Source organism: Trematomus bernacchii, unplaced genomic scaffold (assembly GCF_902827165.1).
Source record: "Trematomus bernacchii unplaced genomic scaffold, fTreBer1.1, whole genome shotgun sequence".
Taxonomy (NCBI): domain Eukaryota; kingdom Metazoa; phylum Chordata; class Actinopteri; order Perciformes; family Nototheniidae; genus Trematomus; species Trematomus bernacchii.
This window is the reverse complement of record NW_022988050.1, coordinates 4,822,602-4,847,095: the sequence shown is the minus strand read 5'-3', so window position 1 is coordinate 4,847,095 and position 24,494 is coordinate 4,822,602. Positions and strand designations below refer to the sequence as shown.

The 24,494-nt window shown below is 40.6% G+C and overlaps 3 protein-coding genes across 5 annotated transcripts; 2 read left to right on the top strand and 1 right to left on the bottom strand.

Annotated features, from left to right (window-relative positions):
• The first annotated feature begins 971 nt into the window (after window positions 1–971).
• On the top strand, window positions 972–7,223 carry mapk7 (mitogen-activated protein kinase 7). Its single transcript, XM_034118891.1, has 7 exons — window positions 972–1,061; window positions 2,309–2,589; window positions 2,720–2,885; window positions 3,394–4,922; window positions 5,003–6,096; window positions 6,232–6,356; window positions 6,869–7,223. Exons 2-7 carry the CDS (start codon window positions 2,313–2,315, stop codon window positions 7,014–7,016), a joined length of 3,339 nt encoding a protein of 1,112 aa, XP_033974782.1. The 5' UTR covers window positions 972–1,061; window positions 2,309–2,312; the 3' UTR covers window positions 7,017–7,223.
• A 306-nt stretch (window positions 7,224–7,529) lies between these two features.
• Window positions 7,530–11,486, bottom strand: zgc:92313 (uncharacterized protein LOC436869 homolog). The gene is made up of 6 exons (XM_034118894.1): window positions 11,201–11,486; window positions 10,898–11,010; window positions 10,678–10,757; window positions 9,564–9,835; window positions 8,243–8,403; window positions 7,530–8,050 (listed from the first exon to the last, which is right to left on the bottom strand). The coding sequence occupies exons 1-6, from the start codon at window positions 11,244–11,246 to the stop codon at window positions 7,796–7,798; spliced, it is 927 nt and encodes a 308-aa protein (XP_033974785.1). The 5' UTR covers window positions 11,247–11,486; the 3' UTR covers window positions 7,530–7,795.
• A 146-nt stretch (window positions 11,487–11,632) lies between these two features.
• On the top strand, window positions 11,633–22,758 carry pax10 (paired box 10). Of its 3 annotated transcripts, XM_034118896.1 has the most exons (9): window positions 11,633–11,738; window positions 12,642–12,830; window positions 16,967–17,193; window positions 17,406–17,603; window positions 19,505–19,587; window positions 19,672–19,831; window positions 20,086–20,159; window positions 21,398–21,530; window positions 21,933–22,758. In XM_034118896.1, exons 3-9 carry the CDS (start codon window positions 17,088–17,090, stop codon window positions 22,031–22,033), a joined length of 855 nt encoding a protein of 284 aa, XP_033974787.1. In that variant the 5' UTR covers window positions 11,633–11,738; window positions 12,642–12,830; window positions 16,967–17,087; the 3' UTR covers window positions 22,034–22,758. The 3 variants fall into 3 exon arrangements, with proteins under 3 accessions (XP_033974787.1, XP_033974788.1, XP_033974786.1); XM_034118897.1 differs by lacking the exon at window positions 12,642–12,830; XM_034118895.1 differs by lacking the exons at window positions 11,633–11,738; window positions 12,642–12,830 and adding an exon at window positions 13,390–16,141.
• Window positions 22,759–24,494: the final 1,736 nt, after the last annotated feature.

Here is a 24,494-nt window from a genome sequence, read left to right as displayed (position 1 = left end):
AGAAGTACTAATTTACACCAAAATCTATTTAAAGTAGCAGGTCTGCATTCAAATGTTATACATAGTACATTATATTATCAGCTGGAAAAATATGACATGTTTAATGTTGTTTTTGTACATTACATTACATTGCATTTAGCTGACGCTTTTATCCGTACATAGCCTATAACTAATTGTAACTACTTTATTCTTACCTGCACCACTAGAGTACATTATAAACAAAAAGGTCGTTGGGTCCTGTGTCAACCTTGTTAATAAATGATGTGTTCACATCTGTTTACATGACCAAATTACTAATTAAAGTTGTGTTAAATTGAAGTGCCAGCTATGCCATGATACATAGGCTATTTAACCCTTATTGTGATAGGAGAAGTTTGATTATTTGATTCTTGATTTATAGAGGATATGAAGATGTCAAATAAGTATTGTAAGTATAAACTATCAACAAATATGAATAATAAAATAAGTTAATAAATGTAAGCATTAAGACTATTTACTAGCCATCACTGTGCATAATTAATTTACGCAACAACTTAAGTTATTATTTGATTTCAAAGCCATCTATCCGTCTCCCTTTTGTCCATCTTCCCGTTCTTCTGTCTATCCATCAATCATACATGCAGGCTCCAAGTTAAATTATTAGTGTAATTATTATTGACCTTTTATCAGTTTAGTAATTAGTAATTGTGAAGGTAGTAGTGGTAGTATGTATTGTTCTACTTCACTAGTTGTGATTTAAGTCCAGTACATATACAAAGAGGTTTAAATGCAGGTAAATGTGTCCCAATATGGCCCCTCCGAAAAATGTATCCTGGAAAACAGCGTCACTACTACCACCCAAAAACAGAGACCCTACTGTCTGCGGTGATGTCCCGCCTCCCATCACGTTCTCTGCTCTTTATTGGACAATCTCTCGGACGTCGTCCAACATGGTTGGTCGGCCACATGTCACTCAAACCCGAACAAGGAACTGTACAAGGAAGCGGCAGACAAAAACAAGAGATAGCAGTACTACTACGGGATTAAAAACACAATTACGAATGTTGTGGGTGGTTCACAAGGTGAGAGTCTAGTCCTTCACTTCGAAACACGTTTTTATGTGTGTCCTATTTGGTAATATAAACCGAGATGGACATTGTTTAACGGTTTACGTTCACAGAAAGCCTCAGCTTCAGGTAACGTTAGCCTACGCCCCTGCGTCAAAAGTGGGTAAGGCTGCGTCTTTATCATGTAGGCTAATTAGTTTATTTTATCCTCTCTGTAGTACAAGAACTAGCATTTCCTTAAAGACAACTCCTTGTAGAATTGTTCTCTGCCTATGTATTGGTCAACAGACTCCAGCTGTAACCTAAATCCTTCTTTTGACAGAGCTACAGGTTTTGACTGACATCCAGGCCTAATGGATGTTGTCTACGTCTGGTAGCAAACAATACCTTTGTTAAGTCCATATTGTGACTAAATTGGCAAATCATTATCTGAATCCAATAGGTGTTATCTGTAATGCTGTTCAGACTACTTTACCTGAATGACCACGGACTGACCTTTTGAGAAACAGTCCTGATTTGGCTCCTGGGGGCCCGGGGTGAGAGTAAAAGATTTGAGTGAAAGGTTTTATCAACACATACAGAACAATTATATAGCAACAGCAAGCAACCCCTTCCCATGTAAACATATAGTACATACCCCTTCAAACTTTGATACTATTACATTAGATTCAAAATACAGATTATTACCTGTTGATTCACATCCGTGGCTCTCATCTCTGGTCTTTCAGCATCAGATGATCACTGTTTTTGTGTGTTTATTTTCGTTGTCTAACTAAGGATAGATTATTAGGACACACAGTAAATCATTTTAACAAGCAGTAAGTAATGGACCAGTATGTTTTGTAAGGCAACACAATTTACCCACCTTTAGGTTATGCTGATATATTGTGTTTTAAGAATGCGTGTGTAAATGCAGGATTGTATTATTCTCATAAATGCCACATCTATTTATTGCTGCTACTAATGGTTATTTGTATTTATTAATCTGCCTTTTATAACATCAAAACATGAAGATATTTGATGTACAAAGAACGCCAATATTCACATTTGAGTAGGGCTGAATTATAAAAAAAATTGTTGAATTTGTATTTGCAATTATTAACATATGATTTATGAAATTGGGCTGATATAATGTAGTGTAGCTTTGTACGTCAGTTTGATTATCTTCTGTGATTTTTGCATACATTTGCCGTCTTGTAATCAATATTAGAAAATAACCATCCTAATATAAAAATACTTTGCCATTGTTTGATTCTTTACAGGAACATGTCAACTGAGGAGGGAGGAGAAGGAAAAAATGGTCCGAATGTGGCCATGTCACCTGAAAGAATGGCCACTGATAAAAGCAGAGAAAACCAGAACCAGGGTAATGTTGAGGCAACAGGAGGCCCCGCAGACACCAGCACAGCAGAAAAAAACCTGGCTTTGCTTAAAGCACACTCTCTGGACGTGAAGTTTGACGTTGGAGAGGAGTATGATGTCATAGAAACCATCGGCACAGGGGCCTATGGCGTCGTTTCCTCTGCCAGGAGAAGGGACAATGGTAGGACTGTTTTAATGAAGAATAAAACGCATTCTGTGTGAACTACAATGCTCAATATTGAATACTATTATCAGTTAATATTGTCATTCTAACTCAGTTGTCTTCATTGGGGCGTCTTTACATTTCACAGGCCAGCAGGTGGCGATAAAGAAGATTTCCAATGCTTTTGAAGTGCTGACAAATGCTAAACGCACACTGCGAGAGCTGAAGATTCTCAAGCACTTCAAACATGATAACATCATCGCCATCAAAGACATCCTGCAGCCTAACCTTCCTCACTCTGCCTTCAAGTCTGTGTAAGTATTTTTAACTGTTGTTTAATGTTCCTCCTCAGACTTGAAACATCTGTAAACCCCAAGTGTATTATAAAGTCAATATCTGGAAATATTAACTTTATCATATACTTTTGGATTTGTGTGAAAGAATTGGATGTCCGATTTTAGTCAACACATTTAAAAACAACTAAACATTACAACAGTTTATACAGTAAGTGGCCATTTCCCCCTTTATCTTGACATTCACAATATTTTCACCCATTTCGAGCATTCAGTAATGTTGATCAATATCCAAAAACTTCAAATGTAATAACAAAAATGTGGACCTGAAATATGCATTTTGGAAATTGATAAAATGTGGCAAAATTAAACAGATTAAAAGAAAACCTTAAAAATGTGTTTATGTTCAACACTATTATGTCTGTGGAAATGTAGGTAGGTTTTGTAGCTGATATCATCTTATATTTATAAAGATATACTTTATATATCTCCTACATATTTAACTTTTATTCATTTCCAATGTGTGTAGGTACGTGGTGCTGGACCTGATGGAGAGTGACCTGCACCAGATCATACACTCTTGCCAGACGCTCACCTCAGAGCACACGCGCTACTTCCTGTACCAGCTGCTCCGCGGCCTCAAATATGTGCACTCTGCCAACGTCATCCATCGCGACCTCAAACCCTCCAACCTGTTGGTGAACGAGAACTGTGAGCTAAAAATTGGAGACTTCGGCATGGCAAGGGGTCTCAGTTCTCACCCCGAGGAGTCTCATTCCTTCATGACTGAATATGTTGCAACTCGATGGTACCGTGCTCCTGAACTCCTGCTGTCTCTGAATCACTACAGCCTGGCTATTGACATGTGGTCTGTGGGTTGTATCTTTGCGGAAATGTTGGGCCGTAAGCAGATTTTTCCTGGGAAGCACTATGTCCACCAGCTCACGCTCATTTTGGGTGTGTTAGGCACTCCTCCTGAGGGGTTGATAAGTAATATTAGAGCTGACAGGGTGCGCTCCTATGTCCAGAGTCTTCCATCACGGTCTGCTGTACCGTTGGCCAAACTGTACCCACAAGCTGAACCCGAGGCTTTGGACCTGCTGCTAAACATGTTGAGCTTCGACCCTCGTGAGAGAATCAGTGTGACGCAAGCGCTGGAGCATCCTTACCTGTCAAAGTACCACGACCCAGATGATGAGCCAATATGCGTGCCAGCTTTTGACTTTGAATTTGACAAGCTTCAGATGAACAGGGAACAAATTAAAGAGGCCATTCTGATGGAGATCCAGGACTTTCATCAAAACAAACAGGGCTGCCGTCAAAGACTGCAGTTCAGGCCCTTGGCAAGGGCAAACGTCAGAGCAGCAGCACAAAGCAGCAACCAGTGTAATGCTCAGCCCTCTGCTGTTCACCTAAACAAATCCACACTGGTTCCAATGGCACAACACCCACAAGCAGCACAGATTCAACAACAGCAAATGAGGGAAGTGGAATCTCAACAGCAACAAGATCACACACCAGCAGAAGGGAGCCACACATTTACAACTGGGTCCCTTTTAAAAGCCGCCCCGCCTCACTTGACACATCATTTGCCTCTACTTTCCAAAAGCGAGAGTGGCCCAGTTGATGTGGACATGCCCAGTGCCAACTCAGACAGTGGTCAGCCTGAAACTATAGATTTAACAACACCGGTGTCTGGTCAGGATGCTCTGTCAGAAACAATGAGAGACAGTGAGGTGCAGGAGCAGCTAACAGGAAGTCAGGCTCCTCTGAGTCAGCCCACGCAGAACCAGAACATGACCCAGGCTCCCTCATCTATTCCAGGAACGCCAGCACAAACCATGACCCCCCTACCCACCACTGTGCCTTCCCTAAGTCTCTCCGTGGTTCAGGCCCAGTCTCTGTCTCAGACCCTTTCACAGTCACTGTCTAAGAACGCCCGGCCTCCTCCAGGCGGCGGAGAGGGGACCAGAAAAGAAGGAGCCATTTCAGAGGATACTAAAGCTGCTCTTAAAGCGGCTTTATTGAAATCAGCTCTCAGAAATAAAGCCAGGGGTGGTAAGTGTGTTGTTTTTCATATCTTCTTATATCATTGACTCTAGATGTCCCTTTAACATTATTTCCTATCTTCACTGCAGATGGAGGTACCTCTACGCTGGGCATAGACGTTGCCGCAGGAGGAGGTGTATCATCCTCCCTGTCTTCAGTTCCAGATTCGCGTCGGCCTGTCACAGCTCAGGAGCGTCAACGGGAAAGAGAGGAGAAAAGAAAAAAGAGGCAGGAACGAGCACGAGAGAGGGAGAGGAAAATAAAGGAAAAGGAGAGAAGAGAGGGAAGGCAGGGGGACTCGCTGGGTGGGGTTCTGCTAAGTGACGACGACAAAAGCCTTTTGCAACGTTGGACAAAGATGATGGACACCCGCAATGAGAAATCTTACTCTCCTAATAATGACGGAGCAAAGAACAACGACTGTAATGTGAACTCCCACCGGGGTGTAGCTATCAGTGATCAAACTCAAGGAGCCGTGAACAATAAGACAGCCAAGGAAGCTATTAAACAATTACTCTCACAAGTTAAACCTAACCAGCAGGGCCTGTTTCAGCCTCCCAGCACCCAGCAACCACCCTTACATTTCTCCTTGAGCCAGAGGAAACCTTCAGCGGACGCGGCCGTTGCTGTAAGCGGAGGGATGGATATAATGTCGGTCACGAGTGGCTTTGTTAAGAACAACACGCTCAAACCTCACAGCGAGCGCAACGGACAGAGTGGTTTCAGCTGTTTGGGGAATTGGAACGGGCAGCATCTCGAGACGAGGCCGCCGCAACAACCACAACCAAACAGGAAACCGCACCCTCCACCGTCGAGCTTTCTCCAACCTCAGATTCAAACCCAGCCTGACCCTCAACCTCAGACGCAACTGCTTCCCCTGGAGAGTTTTTTGGCTAAAGCTCAGACATTAACCAGCAGAGAGACAAATGGGAATGTTGATATCAGACGCCAGAATAACCTCAACGCCCACCCGAACCCCTCGACTGCAACCAATGGTCCGATGGAGAAGCTGTGTACCTCTATAGGAGAGAAATCCAGGACACAGACTACAAACGCTCTCTGTGGGGCTTTAGGGGTCCCCTCACAGCCTCATCCCAGTTTAGGATTCACAGACACTGGACAGCAAGGGCCCTCGGTAGCCCCTGACATCCATACAGTCACACTGCAGCTCTCAAAGTCCCAGGTGTGCCTTTGTTGTAAAATATTCTATTGTGTACATATATAAACAGATTGAAATGTCACAAATATCTCCTGCTTGCCTTGAACTGATCTTCAGGAAGTTCATTTGCCCCATCGTTTCCTCTTCTTCTCCTCTCAGGTGGAGGACGTTTTGCCCCCGGTGTTCTCCGTCACCCCTAAAGGCAGCGGGGCCGGGTACGGCGTGGGTTTTGACCTCGATGACCTTCTCAACCAGTCTCTCACAGACCTGCAACACTGTGACAGGTAAGGTCTAATACATAGTGAGCCTGGTTTATAGTGTTGCTTTCACAAACTAATCCAATGTCTAAAACTAGTTATACAAAATTAAATGATAGTTTTATGCTTAAACTTTACCCATTCAGAAAAAACCAACAAAAACGCATAGTTAGCTTGAAACATAGACTCTCTAATTCTCCCTCATTAAAAAAAACCATAACATTTTCAAGTTGTGCAATATATACTCTTTTGCCATTTTAATGCATTACTGGCTTTACTATCGATGTGTACTTATTTTGTTTTATAAATGTGTGCCTGCCTCGTGATTTAATATTTAATAATATTTAATAACTTAAATGTTGCCTTTTATCTGCACTGTCCTTTTGCTGTAACAATGCTGTGGGACCAGCGATGCATTTGTACTGTAAATAAACAGTTTTCATTACAATGATACTGTTGTCACTCATGCTATTTAAATGAGTATAATATAAAAAGAGGGATAACTTAATGCTTTCTGTATTTCCCTGCTCCTTCCTCAGTTACGACTCGGCCCCCCTCTCAGCCTCCCTGCTCTCTGACTGGAGCGAGGTGCACCGCATGACGCCAGCTGATCTGGAATCGCTGCAGCAGGAGTTACAACTCGGCTCTCCCATGATCCTCTCTGATACCATTCCTCCTGATGCCTGACCTTCCCTGCCTGGACTTTATAAGACAACACTTTGATTTGTGTGAATGTTCGATTTTTTAATATAGCATGAAAATCTTGACTGAAGACTTATACAAACTAATTTAAAAGCTAGCTTTTTTTTAAAAATATGCACTACAAAGTAGTCTTTTTTTTTTACCATAATGACATGTTGCGCTCTCGTTCTAATAAAGAAGTGTCATCACCTGCCTCTGCTTCTGGATATTTAATAAACGACAGTAAAATTGATATTAAGTTTGTACTATTGGAAACACACTTTAAAATAAACATTTGAAAAAGGATTAAAAAAAACTTGATCTCAGAAATGTGTCCTGAAAATATGATGGTGATATTTGTTCAAAATCTTCAGTACCTGAGTTGTAATCTAATGTATAAGAGGTTGATATAAAAAGGCTAGAAATCTTTAAAAGAGTATAAATAAACCTACATAAACAACACGTAGATTGTAAAACACTTCCAAACTCGGCTATAAAAAGTTGAACAGAGCACTGACCTGATTTTTAAGAATCAAATTAACAATTTATTTCAAATACAGAACACATAATTTATTAAGCTCATAATTCTGATTACAAATACAAACCTATCAAAACTACTTTTAATCAGTTTAAAAAATTACGATTAAAATTACATTTCTTGTTCAATATGGCTTGATATGCACTTCAGGTTTCTAGTTCTACCATTCAGGATAACTTTGGACGCGTGTCTGACATATTATTTGTTTTCTCCTTCATTTGGCCTGATATCGCGTTGATAAAGTGTTCTACCTCTGAAGCAGGTTCAGTAGAGAGGACAGCAGGCTGACCAACATGGCCGCCCTCCCACACCAGTTCTTTGCAGCTCGGCCATACAGGCGGATCCCTGGGACCGTGTCTCTGATGATGCTGGAGTAGCTGGTGACTCTCGCGTAAACACCTGGCTGGTTCTCTTGAGCACAGCCCAGTCCGAAACTCACCACCCCCGCCTGCACCCAGGTCCCATTCACCATCTTGCAGACAAGGGGCCCTCCTGAATCGCCCTGAGGAGAAGACACACACTCAAATCAGCTTGGGGAGGAAATAAAGTGCTCAAAAGGAAGATCTTAAAAACTACACAGTGCATGCTAGCAGAAAAAGTACACGTGTTCTTCACTGCAGGTTTTGTTTTTGCTCGTGAGTGTGTCTGAGTGACTGTAAACACAGAGCATCACAAACAGCTGATCCAACAGTACCTGGCAGGAGTCCTTGCCGCCCTTCTGGTATCCAGCACAGATCATGTCATACAGGATGTCCACCTGCTCCGTCGGGTGCGTCTGGTACATCTCCTGACATGAACTCTGGGAAATGATTGGCACCTCCACTTCCTGCAGAGTCCCGACTCCTTGCAGAGGGACTGAGGGGAACACGGGGACAAAAAGAGGATGGTGAGGGAGACTTTGTAACTTCTGCAACTCAACAGTTTGTGAAGGAAAATCTTAATGAGACAAGTATTTAGAATCAAAGAAGGCTGCAAGACACTGACGTGATCTCTGGCGCTAAAGGTTTATTGGATCTTGTAGAATAGTGCAATCACAATGTATAACACCATAAATTCTGAAGCCAAGCCATTCTCTCTCGATATTTATCCTAAATAGGGGAAGCGGTAAACTTGTTTATCCAAAGTTGTAACACTAGATTGTTCCTTAAAACCCTTGTTAACATTTTCAAAGCAAAAGATCTGTATCATCGCTATCTCTGAAATGTGTCGCAAGGCTTTGTATCTCACTGACCTCGCAGTCTTAACTCTTATCAGCTGTGGGCCGACAGTTCTGCGCATCCATGTGTTAAGACTACATTTTGGAGAGAATAACTTGACAGGAGGAGAGATATAACACATTTGATATTTAACCTAAGGCCTACTTAAATGATTCATAAACAAAATAACATTAAGAAAATACTTAACATAGGTAGTTAGTGAGGGTGTATGCTACAATCTACAGTAGTATGGTTCAAAATGAATGCTAATTACTAGTATTTTGGTGCATTTAAGCATTTAAATGACATCTTGATTGTATTTTAAACTATTTATTGTGTATAAATATTTTCTAACACCCCTAAATGAAAAGTGGAGTAAAGTGAGAGTATAAGATAGAGTTTCTATATTTGAAAACGCATATTAAAATGTTTTACCAAAAAAAGTGTTGTACTTTTTTTGGTAAAACTAGTTCAAATTATAAAAAACAATTAAAATATTGATGTTAAAAACAACAACATCTCGATTCTTACATGAATCAATTTCCCACCCAAACTGTACTCTTCACTATGATATGCCAGCACAGCACACACATACATATTTGATATTTATCTTAAAAAGATATATAATAATTAATATCATAAACATATAACTGTATGGCAAATAAATACAAGTGTATTCACAAATGATGAGTGTGTTCCACTATCATGCATGACATCAGAAAAACCAGGGCATTTCAGAGACCTGTAAAATAATTAACTGCTGCACAACAGTCATCTTTACATATACTAAGACAATGTGCAGAATTTAGCAAGCCTTACTGTTATCCCTGATATTTCCCCAACCGGTGACGAAGCACAGCAGGCCTCCTGGGAACAGCATGCCAGAGTCGGGCAAACAGACGGGCCGGACGTAATCTGACCAGGTCACTGGGCTGGACAGCTGCACCAACGCCAGGTCCTTCCCATTGTGCGGCTCGCTGTAACCAGACGGGATCACCACCCGGCTCACACTGTACGTCGACTCGTGCAGGTTCCATCCGTTCAGCCTGTACCGGCCAACGTAGACGACGTAAGAGCTTAAATCTGAGGGACTGAAAGAAGACATATGAATACTGTATGACTGGAAATTGAGCGGGGTTCGAAATGTGAAACAATAGGGAATGTAATGGCCTAATGCCAGACAGGTGCTACTTGAAATGTTTACCATAATCTAGGAGAAAAATACAAAGTAGAAACACTCATTATTATTGATGTAGTCAAATTCATCACAATGGCGCAGGACACAGGCATGTGGTTGTTTTTTATTGAAAGGCCACTGTTTTTAATAGCTGTTCTTGTAGTATTTTGACTGTTTCTATATATTGTGTTATGACTAGGTATTTCTACTATCTTTTCAAATAGATTGTAAAACTCTAAGATACTTCCTGGTTAGCTTTTATGCACCACAAGCCTGGAAAACACACTGCCTGAAATTCTGAGGCCCAACCCTGGGTTCTTTTAAATCAAGGTTATCCTATCCTGAGATCCGTTAACCGTGCCTTATCATTGCACTTTTAGCTGCAGCCAGTATTTTATCGCTTTTATGAATTGTCTTTTTTTTATTTGTGTGTTTGTTTTGAATTATTATGTGTTAAATGCCTATGTGAAGCACTTTGAATTGCATCTGTGTCCTAAAATGTGCTATACAAATAAAACTAACCTTGAACCTTAAACAAATAAATCAAATAGGGTTTGTTTGGTGGGAAAGTCATTTTCTATAAGACTTCCTGATGTGCATCCTTGCAATAAGTTAAACATTTAAAACAAATCAATCAAGTTGGGATATAGAAGCTTCCTAAATGATATTTAACACCTAAAATGACCAAAACAGCTCACAAAGGAATGTGATTGTCCCTCAGCTGTGAATCAGTGAGTCTGAGGACAGTTTACTTACTTGGGGAAACAATGAGCGGCTGATAGGACCCAGTACTCTGAGATGATGGAGCCTCCACAGATATGACCAGCAGTCGTTAACTGGAGGCCGAAGGGGGGAGGAAAAGGAGTGAGTCACCTCGGCAAGCAACAAGCAAACTCCCTCTCAGCAGGTTTTATAAACAAGACCTGGAGTAAACCCCACATATAACTGATGCTGAAGAGTATTACAAGGGACCTACCTGTATATCCACCTGCCACGGCCAAGCACCATCTACGGCGTCCATTCCTCCCACAATCCTGTTCTCCACTATCGGTGGTCGGCCACATTCTTGGGCATAGGAAGCCAAAACGCCTAAATATATTAACACAAATTACATTTAAGATTCACTTTGCTCGATGAAGCTGTTTTTTTTTAACTCAACAAGCGAAAATACAGTTCAATCCAATTAGCTAACACAGTATGTTTAACAGGTGGACAAAGAAACAGCAGATATGGCGAGAGCAAGGGGGACATGAAGGGGGAAATGAGGGTTCAAACTCACCTATTACGCACAGAAAGATGGCACGAAACTGTGATTTTGGCGACATTTTGTCAGATTTCGCTACAGCAACTATTGAGCAGAACCGACTATCTCTTAACAAAGAACAGTATCCTCTAAAAACGTTACATGCAATTTCCAACTTCTTCTTCCTCTGTTGAGGCTTAAACTGGAGCAGTAAGACAATTAAAAAAGTTACATTTCCGTGCGTTTTGCCGTCGATAAATCCCTTAACGGTTCCAGGCTTTCCGAAAAATTCTCAAGTAAATTCCGAGTAAACGCCTCGATCACCAACAGATGGTTACCTGTGCACCTACAGCCAATCAAAAATGCTTGTCCCGCCTCCTGATTCACCTGAGCACCAATTACATTTAAGGAGCACAACCGCGGACCAACCAGATCTGCCTCCTGATTTGGTAACAAGAAATGTCCTTTTTCCGTTTTTGTGTGAATAATATGATCCTTTTCTCTTTTCCCACCGAGCGAATTTGCATGTTAACATTTCGTCAGTTAATCATGCAGGCCTCAATTCCAGACAGAGGTAAGTCCACTTGTTTTTGATTTTACTTGCAAATAGCCTAACGGTTTAAATGTTGTTTTGGTGCCTTAACTTGTTGTTTAGCGCGATGTTTTATTTTAGTTGAATATATATGTTCAACTAACTAACTGTATATTGAGTAAGATGTGTTGTACATCATGTGTAAAATGTTTCGTTTTTTACATTGGCACGCTTATCATGTTTATTAGTCGTTCAGTGGATATATTATAATAATATAATGTATAGCTTTTTTTATAGCTCTTTTTTCCCAAAATAAATACAGAAATTGTATCAGCCATTTAAAGATATAACCTGTGTTATTGGTATTTACATGAGGGTTAAAGAAAAATAACCTTTCATATTTCAAATCACAAATCACAACCACCAATGTAAACTACTAGGTCTTAAACATAAGCTTCACCTTAATACCAGGTAAACAAGATTAAGCTGTTCTGTGGTTGCAATTAGCCTTTTGTGTTTGTAGACACAAGGAGTAGGCTACTTCATGTTCCGTGCTCCAGGAACAACACAAACCAGTTTGACATGTTTATTTTCCAAGGAAAAGCAACTGGGTTATAGCACACACAAGAGGCATCCTGGAGCATGTAGGATTAGGCCCAAAATGACCCAGGTCAAAGGTCAAACACTGCCCTAAATTGGGTTGATGTGCATATGTATCTGATTGTATTTTTTTTCAACAGCTAAGCGAGTTTTATGTTTTTGGCTGTCAAATTGACTAAGATGATTGATTTTGAGAGTGTGCCACACATCAGGGCTGCCGTTACTCTTTTTGTATTACATGACACCAAATGTTTATTCCTTCTGTCCGTCTAACGCTGTCTGTCTGTCTCCCTTTTTCCTTCTCTCTTTTCCTCTCTTCCCTCCCTCCCTGCCTCCCTGCCCCAGGCAGTGTGTCTAGTTTCACAGAGCAATTGAAGGTGACAGGGACAGAGAGAGAGGGAGAGGGAGGGAGGGACAGAGGGAGGACACATCACAGTATCGCCTCAGGCTACACAACAGTAGAGGAAGAGCGAGAGATGGAGGGACAAAGAGAAAGAGACACACGAAAGTACTCATAGGGAATTCCATAAACAGGTAATTGAAACATATAGTTATACACACACAGCTGAAATGTGTGGGAGTGTGTCATATATGTGTTTGCCCGCAGGTCAGATGATTTTAACTTTTTTTAAATATTGTTAGCAGTCTTTTTTTGTGTGCGAGCCCCTTCCACTCCGCTCCCCTCACTCATAATATATGAACGCATTACAGGATCCAGTCAGTAAGAGCAATTATAATGCACTCCAGTTTGTTTTTATTTTAACGACTTGATGAATATTTGTCGTGGCATTGTAACCATGGTGACTGCCTCCACCGCCGCCGCCCCCCCCCCCCCCCCCCTTTCCTCCCCTTCCAGGCCCGTCCACCACCCCTTCCCCATCCCCCCTTCAGCGCTGAAAAAGCGAGGGATGGCGAGGGAGAGGGAGAGAGAGAGGTGACAGGAATGAACTAACAAGATGCACTAAAAAAAAAGCATGTCCTGGAGCTACATGAATCTTTGCAGTGAAGCACGCGCCGCCTCACACACACACAAACACACACTGACACACACACACACACACACACACACACACACACACACACACACACACACACACACACACACACACACACACACACACACACACACACACACACACACACACACACACACACACACACACGATATTGCACTCAGCACATAGGGATCACATAGGTTACGCCACATTCCAACAACTGGAACACAATCAGATGCAACAATGATTTCTGAATAGAGGAACAACAAAGGCTTTAAAACAGTGGGGTTGGAAGATGAGGTTTTGTGGGGGGTTTATAGCACGTTTTAAGGTTTATAAGTTTAGATTTTTAATTAACTAAGCAGTTTTATTTCTCAACTGCCACTGACTTTCTTTCAATTTCAATGTTTGTTAGTACATTTGCGGACATTTTGGGGTATTTGTACATGAGTATTTCAATTTGTTTTGCTTCTTTATACCTCTACTACACTTACTATTACTATTATTCTTTTTATTACTCCCTTACATTCATTTCACAGATATAGTTAAAACGCATATTAAACACATACATACATTGTACAATACATTGTATTACATGAAGCTACCAAGAATAGCTTCTTTAAGCTCCACCTCAACCAGCTATGAATATCTAAACGCTGCTTTTAATGTTTATGTATCAGAAATAATTATATGTATTGATATGTAGTCATTGAGCTAAATGAGAACCACATTTGTTACTTAAAGTGCATTTTTCTGTTTACACATTCCTACTTATAAGTAACATTTTGGACCTTCACTCGAAGTATCATTATGTGTTGTGAGGGCTTTTACCTAACTAAGGAATCTTAATGCTTATTTTTGACTCCTTTTTACCTTTGAACTTGTCAAGTCCTCTGCTCTCTCCGAGGCACGTCTTGGAGGAAAGTAACAGAGAAAGAAGGAGGGGGGGGGGGGGGAGACAGAGCAATGGGGGCAGCGGAGAAAGAATAGCAGAGTATGAAAGAGAGAGGGAGCGACAGAGAGAAAGGGAGCGCAAAGTCTTGTCAACCGGAAATAAAACAAGCTGGCACCCTCCCCATCCCCAAGCCCCAACACCCACCCCAAAGTCACATACTTCCTCTTCACTCTCTCTCTCTCTCTCCCTGCTTCCATCTTCCTCCTCTCCCCCTCTGCTGCAAAGAGATACATTTAAACCCCAGTTCTGCTCGGCTCTCGCTCTTTGACTCGGCCATACATACCGTCATACCTGCGTCATTACTCACGCCTCACATCAGACCTTGTGTGTCTATCGCCGAGGGTTTCTGTGAGGTGCTCCTTTAACCCGCTCTGGGGCCAGACAATGCCTTTGTTTATTGTCCCGTAGCTTTGAGCTCACTGGCCTGTAGCAGCAGGACAATGCCTCTGTAGTCAGGGAACAATACCCAGGTGCTCACATCTTTTAGCCCCTTTGTTATAAACTATACTGTGGGAACTTGATCTGTAGCATCTCTGCAGCACTGTAGGCCTAAACTACTTTCGCTATAGGATTAAGTAACTCAGTCCATATGAGCATTATATCAAATAAATGATTAAGAAGATAAGCTCAGACACTATCAAATTAGTCTTGATCGACTAGTTGATCCACAGGACATAACATGCAATTCTATCAATAATCAATTCATCGCTTTAACAATTTTTCATACAAAGATGATCAAACATTAGCAACCTTTCAAATCTTAAACTGCGTTTTAAAAAATCATTATATTAAATAAAGTTTCTTTAGGCTTTCTACTGATCGCCAATAAGGGCAATTTGGTGAAGATTGTGTAACATGTTCAATACTTTATAGTTGAGTTTGTAACATGATCTTTTCCTTAAGATAAATGTCTCAAATAGACTGGAACATAAATAATATAAAGCATTATGTAATTATATAATGTCTGGCCATATATATCTAATTCATAGAGAACCTATATTTTTTTAAGACAAATGACTTACAATGCAAACACTTCTTAATTTGTGTTTGACATAACAGAAGCCCATCAAAATTTATTTTGAAAACATCTCTCTAAATATATGAAACTTTTTGTTACGTTAGCAGCCTAAACAGATATGAAAATAAAACTGTGTGTTTGTAAGTCTTATATCGTCTCCTAATGATTATATTGATACCTGTTGGGTTTATTTTTGCCTTAAATATATACATATCTGCTTCCGTGTGCCGTTGCCAACTCCAGTATTTTACAATCAATACACTGCAATAAAATACAGTAGTAGATGCATGTGGACACAATACAATTAGTCCTCAAGTGTGAACATTGAGCTTATTGTTATTATGTTACTGGTCTGGTTGCACATGTGTTTGTGTGAAAACCTGTGCACTTGACTGCCTATTATACTCTATTTATGTACAATTTATGGTTAAAATTGAATTCCATCATCTATTTATCACCCACTATCTCTCCATTATCTGTGCTTTATGCTCCACTCTCTCGGCCTCCCCTCCTCCTCTCGCTGGCATTAAGTTCAAACTTGACACTGATGTTGACTCACTTTGTCACCCCTCGGTGGCTCCCTCTCTCTCTCCCTCTTTCTCTCTCCCTTTCTCTCTCTCTCCATCGCTTGGAGGACAAGAGTGCCCGCAGACGCATTTCTCTCCAGAGCCCCCCCCCCCTCTCGCTCTTTCACTCTCTCTCACCCTGTCTAACTCTCTCCATCTCTATCCTACTCTCTCCTTTACACACACACACACATAGAGTTATTGTCAACAAATCTGGAGAACAAGGGACGTAGGGGGTACAGGGGAATACAGGTCCACAGAGGAGGAAAGTAACACTCAGGACCCGGCGCGTCATTTCACCTGGACACTTGGTAAGTTTGCAAAAATGTAGAGTCTTTCCGCTGTTTTCATGTGGTGTCGTTCGGCGCCGATCTCAATTGAATGTGGACTTAGGAATGGACGACAAGTTACTTTGCCGTTCAAGTAGAATTTCTCGGTTTTAATTGACAAACGGATGATTAAATAGTCGATTCGGGGCTGCTTCACCCAATTGAAAGAAGTTTGACCTTTGACATTGTACTGCTGCAGTAGTTTCTGAGATTTACCCAGTATTGACAAGCCTTTGCATTCCTCTCTAAAATGGATTTTCCGAACAAAAAAGGGAAAATTAGATGAGATGATAAGCAGAGAGAGGCTTTTATTCATCGCGGACTCAGAGATATATTTATTTGAGAAGGTAAAGATGCCAATGGACGTACTTGAACCTTAATGTCTTATACTGAAAGTTAAACATGGGCTTGGTTCGAGTGTTTCGGAGGAGATCTTGTTCATAGAGCCGCTGTCTGTGTATATGCCAGTTTGTGGCTACATGCAAATGCAGTGTCTTTTCATGCATACGCGTGTGCATGAAAGCTCGTGCTTACCAGCAAAGATAGAGCTAAAAGCAAGTAGCATAATAAATGTCAGGGCTTTTTAGAGTGGGTTCTAATGTACCTTTGCTCCCCATGGTATACTAGCATACCAATGTATAACACACACACGTAACGACAGCGTGCATGTAACCAACTCCATTTCTGTCTGTCATCATGAGGCTAATTCGCCACAATGCCGACCATGTGTGAACTCATGCGATATGAACCCCTCCTTCTTCTTCTTCTTCTTCTTCTTCTCTTCGTAACTCCCCCCTCCTTCTTCAGGCGGAAGAATTGAAGTACCGAAGGAGGGAGAGAGGAGCCAAAGGTGACAGTAAACAGGGGCGGACACGCACAGGACAGGACTCCGTTATTTTCTCTTCATGGTGGTTTGGACACTCGTAGTATGTATGAGAAGTTAACTATGCTGAACCTGCAGAGCGGCTCAAACTGGAGTGGGCCTAACAACTGGTACCATGAGCCCACCGGCGTTCAGACGCAACACAGCACAGGTGAGAGGAGATCTTAAACATATGTCACTGCTCACAGATCATCAGTTCATTGTCGTACAATTTAAACCAAATTTAAAGCAGTGGTCACTTGTGGCTGTTTCACCCACTTCCTGTTCAACGCATGCTTCAAAACACTCTGTTATTCTAAAAAAAAAAGGTAGGAATTTTCTTGACACTCCCACATCCCTTTTTGTCACTTTCCTCTCTGGCAGTGTCTGAGGGCTGTCTGCTGGACACAGAGGGCAGCCTGGGGCGGGAGGCGGGGGTAGGAGGGGGCACGGGCCGAGTGGGAGGAGTCCCCGTGGAGAGGGACGAGGGCGAGGAGTCTCAGCTGAGGCTGCAGCTCAAGAGGAAGCTGCAGAGGAACAGGACCAGCTTCACTCAGGAGCAGATCGAGGCTCTGGAGAAAGGTCAGGCCATGCAAGCACGCACAGCTCACTTGCTGCTTTCCAGCCAATCGCTGACCTCCGTGGTCATGAGTGTTGTCATGACGCAGCTTGTCCTGCTGCTTTTACCCCCTGCCAACACCTTTGTTATATGATTATAGTTTGTACACCTTGTTTACAGCTTTTTTGCTAACTGACAGGGAGAAATTCCAAGTTCATATTTTGGTTGGACACGATTTTTATCAGTCCCTTTGGCAGCAAACAATGCCACCCATGATCACATCCAGAAGCAAATGATCCATAATCTTCCACAAAGCTCCAAAAAAGCCTACGGCAGTGTGTATAGCGGAGTTCTTTTTATAATGCATCATTACTGTGGTTGTATTATGCAGCGAGATCCGGCCCTCGTAGCCAGATATTCGCTGAGAGGGATCAGAAAGCCACCCTTGACTGGATATGGCTGCAGCGGGCCCTTGAGCTAAATCAGGACGCAATGTCCACTGTGCAGCCGAGCGGAAGTGTATCTCTGTGGTCACTCTGTGCAAATGACATTAATGAGGTACTCTGACCTCAGCGCACGGCCAAGGCACAATAACAATCATGTGTTGACACAGACGCCAATTATAACCGAGCCAATTAGAACAATTTGTGAGAGGGATTTAATTTATGGAGCAATTGTTGTAATCTATGTGCGATATGGATTTATTAACCATGTGTTACTGGTGTGAGCTTTAGTCTGGATTATTTCAGGGTTAACGCGGATCTTTCTTAAGTCTTAAAAGGCTTTGTCTTCATTTATCTGAAAATAAGGCCCTTAATTGGTCATAAATAAGTATTTTAAGACTTTTAAAAATGCTAAGACAAGGAAGTCGGATTTTATGAATATTATTTCTGACATTTTAAAAATCCCTAAATAATTGGTTGAATTCTTACCTGACCCCAAGTCATTTATTTTTATTTTTGTATTGAAAAGTAGGTCTGAAATGTACTCCTTAAGTGGCTTTGAATAAGTCTTAAATCTAACTTGCCTTAAGCTGTATAAACCCTTTAATTACAACATTTGTGTAAATTATAGTTTTAGCAATAAACGTTTTTTTAAAAGTGCCTTTTTCAGATTTAACCAATCTCATTTGTTTTTTCCGTTGGCATTTATTCTACATGCTTAGCTAATGTTAAGCATCACAAGTGCAGACAGTAAGATCTCTAAAGACGTCTCCATTAGCAGACCTGAAGCTTCACAGTTGATTAGGGTGACTCAGACTGTCAGTTGGAGGGTGAGGCATATTCTCGTCTCGACTTGTCAACAGCAAAAATGTCAGCAGTTTGTCAACTTTAAATTAACTGCCACATTGAGAAATGATCCTCTGATACAAACTATTGTTGTTTAAACAACAGCAGAGTCAGGAATTGACTCTCCTAAAGCCCCTTTGTCTGTTTTATTGGTTACTCAGAATACAAGATAATAACACAAAATGCTTCTGCTGATGAGAAACAACATCTTGAGCCTAATTTTAGTCAACCTACTTTGAAATAAAGTGCTTAGGCAGCTTCTCAACTTGGATCCTTCATTTGAACTTTCTGCGTGTTGCATAAGGATAAATAATTTATACAAAGTGCAACAGATAAATATTTCAAATATGGTTGTAAGGATACGTCTTAGCTTCCTGGATTTGTGTATTCCGCGACAAGATAATTAGCGACACTGATCTTAAGCAGTCATTTCTTTATGTGTTATGTGGCGGAAATCTAGTAAATAATAGCTGATTAAAAAATGTAAATCTTTGAAGGCTGGTGCTTTCTTTTAAAATCAACATATTAATAAAAAAAATATGTTAACACTGAACGGCGAGATGCTCCACAGTTATCCTGTCATCCTACATTAGGACTCACACTGTGTGCTTGACATTAGTTCATATCTTCCACAGAGTTTGAAAGGACACATTACCCAGATGTCTTTGCGAGGGAGAGATTGGCAAACAAGATTGATTTACCCGAGGCTAGGATACAGGTGAGAGTGGATTTTTATTCCTTGGAATTACAACCTGTTAATACATGTAGATGATCACAATTAAGAAACCTCTTTGATTGACAGGTGTGGTTCTCAAACCGAAGAGCCAAGTGGAGGAGGGAGGAGAAGCTCCGCAATCAAAGGAGGTCAGGGGGTGTGACTTCCTGTTCACAGAGCCAAGCCCCTCTGACCACTTCCTTCAACACGTCTGTCTATCATCATCAGCAGCACGGCAGCAGCTCAGGTAAACACCTGCAAGACCACCCTCTATTTCTGTCATAATTACAGTTATCAGTTACATTCAAAACAAGACTTCACATTTGCTCTGTGTGACTTAATAACAAACATCAGTGACATTTGCAGGCAGGCAAACCATTAGAGTTTCTCCATTAGAGCGCATCTATATTTCCACTGCAAGATGTTCCCGTCACATGCTCGTGAATGTGTGTGTGTGAGTGTGTGTGTGCTCACCATCTCGCTGTGTGTGTCTCTCTCCAGGGTCCATGTTGAGTCAGGCTGAGTCGTCCCTGCCCAGCTACAGCTCTCTGTCAGTTTTCTCATCTGGAGTCCAGGTTGGACATTTCATCATTCATCATTCATCATCAGCGCCTTACAAACTTTACGAAAGCAGGGCATCGTCACAGAGCAGATCCCCATTATTAACTCCTTTTATTATACATACAATAATAGAATTAAAATGTAACTCATGAATATTACTTATATTACAACGACCACTTCAAATGTAAATGATACCATCATTTTTACTTATTTAAAAAAATATATCTTGTTATTATTTTGATAATAGTACAACATTACCTAAACGTGCAAACCTTGAAATATGTGAAGTATACAGTGATTTTCAATATAATATTGATTTAAAAGTGGCTATACAATTAAACACAATCTCTCAAATATTCTGCGCTCCCGTAGGTGTAACATTAATATAGCATTTTTAGCCTCTCCCAGTGCTCTCTAAGATTGAAAATAAGGAGACTTCTTGTTGGTAAATTGCGTTTGTAAAACTCTCTTTATCCATTTCATTTGATCAAATAGATATCTCAAAGCCTTAAGCTATTTTTAAAGCTTCAGTGTTTGATATAGACCACAACTCAGAGGGGTCTAAAGATATTGGGGTTTTGGGATCATCAATTGCAAAATACATTTCGAAAACCAGAAATAAAAAAAAAGCTTAGGACATATTTTTCCAGCAGGGACAAACATCACAGTATTTATCATCCCACAAGCATGGCATTATAGACATATTTCTTTCTCATTAATTATACATTTTAAAACACATGTTCGACCATCTACTTCATTTTTTTTAAATGTCATGCACAGATGTCAAACTAATTAAATAATAAAAAAACTGATACATTTGATGGAAAATATGACTTAAAATGTGTGCATTAAATCATATTTTCCAGTGATCGGGCTAATTAGCGAGTCTCTTGTTCAGTAATTCTGAATTTTTGATGAATACCTATTATTATAATTCTAAGGGTCTATACACAATTACATAAAACAGTTTACAATTACACCGTATTGATGTAGAAACAAAGAGCAGAACATACGAGTTCAATCATTTTAAAATCTTTGTAGTTAAAAGAAAAAAAGAATATGAGCCGCTGCTATTCTCCTACCATGCAACACCACTCTAGCGCCACCATGTGGTCAACCATAGACAATGCAGTCAATGCTTTAAACTGCCTTTATACACATTTAGAAATTGGTTCTCTCAGATTATATAGTTTGCTGTTTTATTATAAATCTAACCTACATCTTTCCCTTCCTTCTCCCCCCCCTCTCTCAGTCTATTCCTCCCCAGTCGGCCTCCTCTTACTCCTGCATGTTGCCTCCGTCCCCCTCTACCCCGCGCAGCTTTGACTCCTCGGCGTATTCCTCCCCTCATCTGCAGACTCCGTCCTCAGCCAACTCCAACACCGGTGAGTGTTTCTGGGGAAGATATGGGTTCATTTAACAGGTGCAAAGAGATATATCTATATCACTATAATATCTACAACACCCCTTGTTGTTTAATACCAACCAACTATGTGTAATATGTGCAATATATATATATACGCCGTTAATAACTTCAATATATACCTGGCTGCTAAATCCTCAGAACTATTACAGGATGTGTATTTTGTAAATTGTGTAACCTTTTTTTTAAATGTGTAATACTTTTTTATGCATGCTTCTTAGGTAACATTAAGCTGTCTTTGGCCCTTTTTTTTTGCTGTAACAATGTACATTTCCCCTCTGTGGGACTAATAAGGGTATTCTGATTCTGATATCTCACCTACTGAAATTCACAATATATACATCTCCTTCTGTTCTCCATCCAGGGCTCATATCGCCCGGCGTTTCAGTGCCGGTCCAGGTCCCAGGAGCCGACCAGCAGACCATGAGTCACAACCTGGGTCAGTACTGGGCCAGGTTACAGTGAACTACAGACAATCGCTGCCAGCCGGCAAACGAAAGAAGAACGATCGAAAAAACGGGCATGTAACAAAAAAAAGTGTCAAGAAAACAATATGGGGGACACACGGGTTATAAGGACGCACAGGACTGAGATATATGATGAGTTGCAGAGCCCGAAATGCATTATATGTTTACAAATTCAGTCAAGAGCCGCTTTGGTTGCACTTGACAGTATTCTGGTCATTCTGGTATCTGCTTAGTATTATCAGGTTGTTTGGATAGTAAATTGATGGTAGCGCTGTGATCGGGATTAGAAATAGGATCAGTTTGAGGTGTGTTTGGATTATAATAGAGCCAGGATTAGGATGAGGTTTATAAAAGGGTTGAGGTTACACTGTCTGTGGAGGTGCAACAGTGCTTTTTATTACCTGATAGTTGAGAATAACATATTTTAGTGTGTAGAATATTCTGGCTTAAATTGGAGTTTCATGATCTAAAAAAACAAGAAAAAAAGGCATTACTGTATTTTTCCCAAAGGATATATGACTGAAAACTAGTCTGTCCTCTTAATACTGTGAGTTGTGGTTGAAAGCTCTGAGAATTGACTATTTTGTTACTTAAGTTTAAACCACTTTTATCCGTAGTCGGCGACCTAACATTACCAGCTCTCAGCCCATTAAAGGTGGGGTAGGTAAGTTTGAGAAACCGGCTCGAGATACACTTTTTGTTATATTCCATGGAATGCTCTTAACATCCCGATAGTAATGAATATCTTAAGTGCTTTGACAAAAAATCCATAAAAAAATGTCATCTGTGGAAGCCGTAGTACTGTAAAAAGCACGACCAATCATTTTAGCCGGCCCGGCTAAAATAACTGGATGGCCTACCTGCCTGTCAGCCTTCCATCTGTGCACAAACTTATCTCGTGCCCTCATTGGTCATGTGCGCGTTCGTGTGTGTTGGAGGAGGGGCTCTGTAAGGAAGTAGCAGATTTCTTCCGGCTGTGTATTTTCAAATTCTAGCGCACTCGAGCTGGTTTCTCCAAAATTACCAACCCCACCTTTAAGATAAACTTAAATATCTCCAAATATAGCTAAAAGAAGAAGGATTTTTGCTCTTACATACGGAGCAAGTGAAAGGGTTATGATTTTACCTCTACCACGCAGAAATGCTTCTAATAGGTGATTCAATGGTACTAAGTAAATGCCAGCAGATGTCTGTATTGTGAAGTGTAACCACAGTTTGTTGTTTTTTGAGCAGCTCAATGACATTGTGATAGCAGCTTGTTCCCTAAGCATAAGCTATGTGAGGCTACTGTGAAGATTTTAGACTTGCTTATGGCAATCACTTTTACTAAAACGTAAACATTACAAAAAAAGACATCCCGCCTACCCTGCCAGCTACATTACACTAAGACTGAAACTGCATATTTTTGTACAGATAACTGTGGAATATTGTCAGATGTTATTGGAGGGAGGAATGTAGCATGTCTTGGACTCAAATCATCCTCAAAAGCACAGAAACAGCATCATTATTTGATCAAATATCGACTGATACAAGGCTGGATATGCATCACAGATCACATTGCCAAAAATACAGTACAGCAATTAGGTTTTCTCTTGTTTTATATAAACAGTATATATATTAGGACTTTACGTCAGATGTATCTAAAAGAAACAAGCAATTCCATTACATATTTAGCAGTGACTTGTACGTAAGTGGCAGGGACTTTTTAGTACATCACTTATGACCCATATCCATTAGCCAGTGACAATCAAGCATCATTGCAAAGCAATCACAAAGAGGCTGCCTTCAAACCACCAAATGCAAACACTGCAGAGACTGACAATCAACGCTGGAGGTAGAGGAGATTAAAAAAAATATATGAAAACTGTGATATTAATGCAACACTGTCAATACAATCGCTATGACATTGTTAACTGTGCATGACCAAAAATAAGCCGCTATAGACAATCAACTACTTGCAGAAATAAATCGAGTATTGTAAAAAAGCGTTACTGTACATTGCAGAGTTTTAACCTCTGCTCACTTTCCTCTGACTATTGGTTTTGTTGATGCATCTCAGTTTAAATCTCATATGAAATGTCTACTTTAACTCTTATTTATTTGTCTTTTCACTCGTTCACACAAGTCCTCTGTGTTGTTTCTGTTGTTGTTGTGTGTTGTGTTAGTTCTGTATAGCTACCAAGAGTCAACCCTTTTGTGAAGGCCTTGGATCCCTTTAATGAAAATAAAACTGTGTGTAATGAAAGGTCCTTATTTCTCGTGTGTGGTTCAAGATTTAAACATTGTGATGTTTGGCATTTAAGCTTCTTATTTTCTCATCACCATTAATCATGTATATAAATAGGTACATTTAATATAATGTGACAAATGATTTGGTTTTGATAACTCTTATCGAAAAAGGAGATGTTATGTCAGTGTTGCTTATACAACTTGTTTCTGCTGCCCCCAAGTGGCCAAAA

What these genes read in the sequence shown, in the direction of transcription:
- zgc:92313 (XM_034118894.1), bottom strand. Translation starts at nt 11,246, where the DNA reads ATGTCGCCAAAATCACAGTTTCGTGCCATCTTTCTGTGCGTAATAG. An exon ending in CGTGGCAGGTGGATATACAG is followed by an intron (nt 10,758 to 10,897) that starts GTAGGTCCCTTG and finishes TTCGGCCTCCAG; the next exon opens with TTAACGACTGCTGGTCATAT. An exon ending in GCGGCAAGGACTCCTGCCAG is followed by an intron (nt 8,051 to 8,242) that starts GTACTGTTGGAT and finishes TCTTCTCCTCAG; the next exon opens with GGCGATTCAGGAGGGCCCCT.
- mapk7 (XM_034118891.1), top strand. Translation starts at nt 2,313, where the DNA reads ATGTCAACTGAGGAGGGAGGAGAAGGAAAAAATGGTCCGAATGTGGCC. An exon ending in CAGAAATAAAGCCAGGGGTG is followed by an intron (nt 4,923 to 5,002) that starts GTAAGTGTGTTG and finishes TCTTCACTGCAG; the next exon opens with ATGGAGGTACCTCTACGCTG. An exon ending in GACCTGCAACACTGTGACAG is followed by an intron (nt 6,357 to 6,868) that starts GTAAGGTCTAAT and finishes CTCCTTCCTCAG; the next exon opens with TTACGACTCGGCCCCCCTCT.
- pax10 (XM_034118897.1), top strand. Translation starts at nt 17,088, where the DNA reads ATGTATGAGAAGTTAACTATGCTGAACCTGCAGAGCGGCTCAAACTGG. An exon ending in TACCCGAGGCTAGGATACAG is followed by an intron (nt 19,588 to 19,671) that starts GTGAGAGTGGAT and finishes TTTGATTGACAG; the next exon opens with GTGTGGTTCTCAAACCGAAG. An exon ending in CTCAGCCAACTCCAACACCG is followed by an intron (nt 21,531 to 21,932) that starts GTGAGTGTTTCT and finishes TTCTCCATCCAG; the next exon opens with GGCTCATATCGCCCGGCGTT.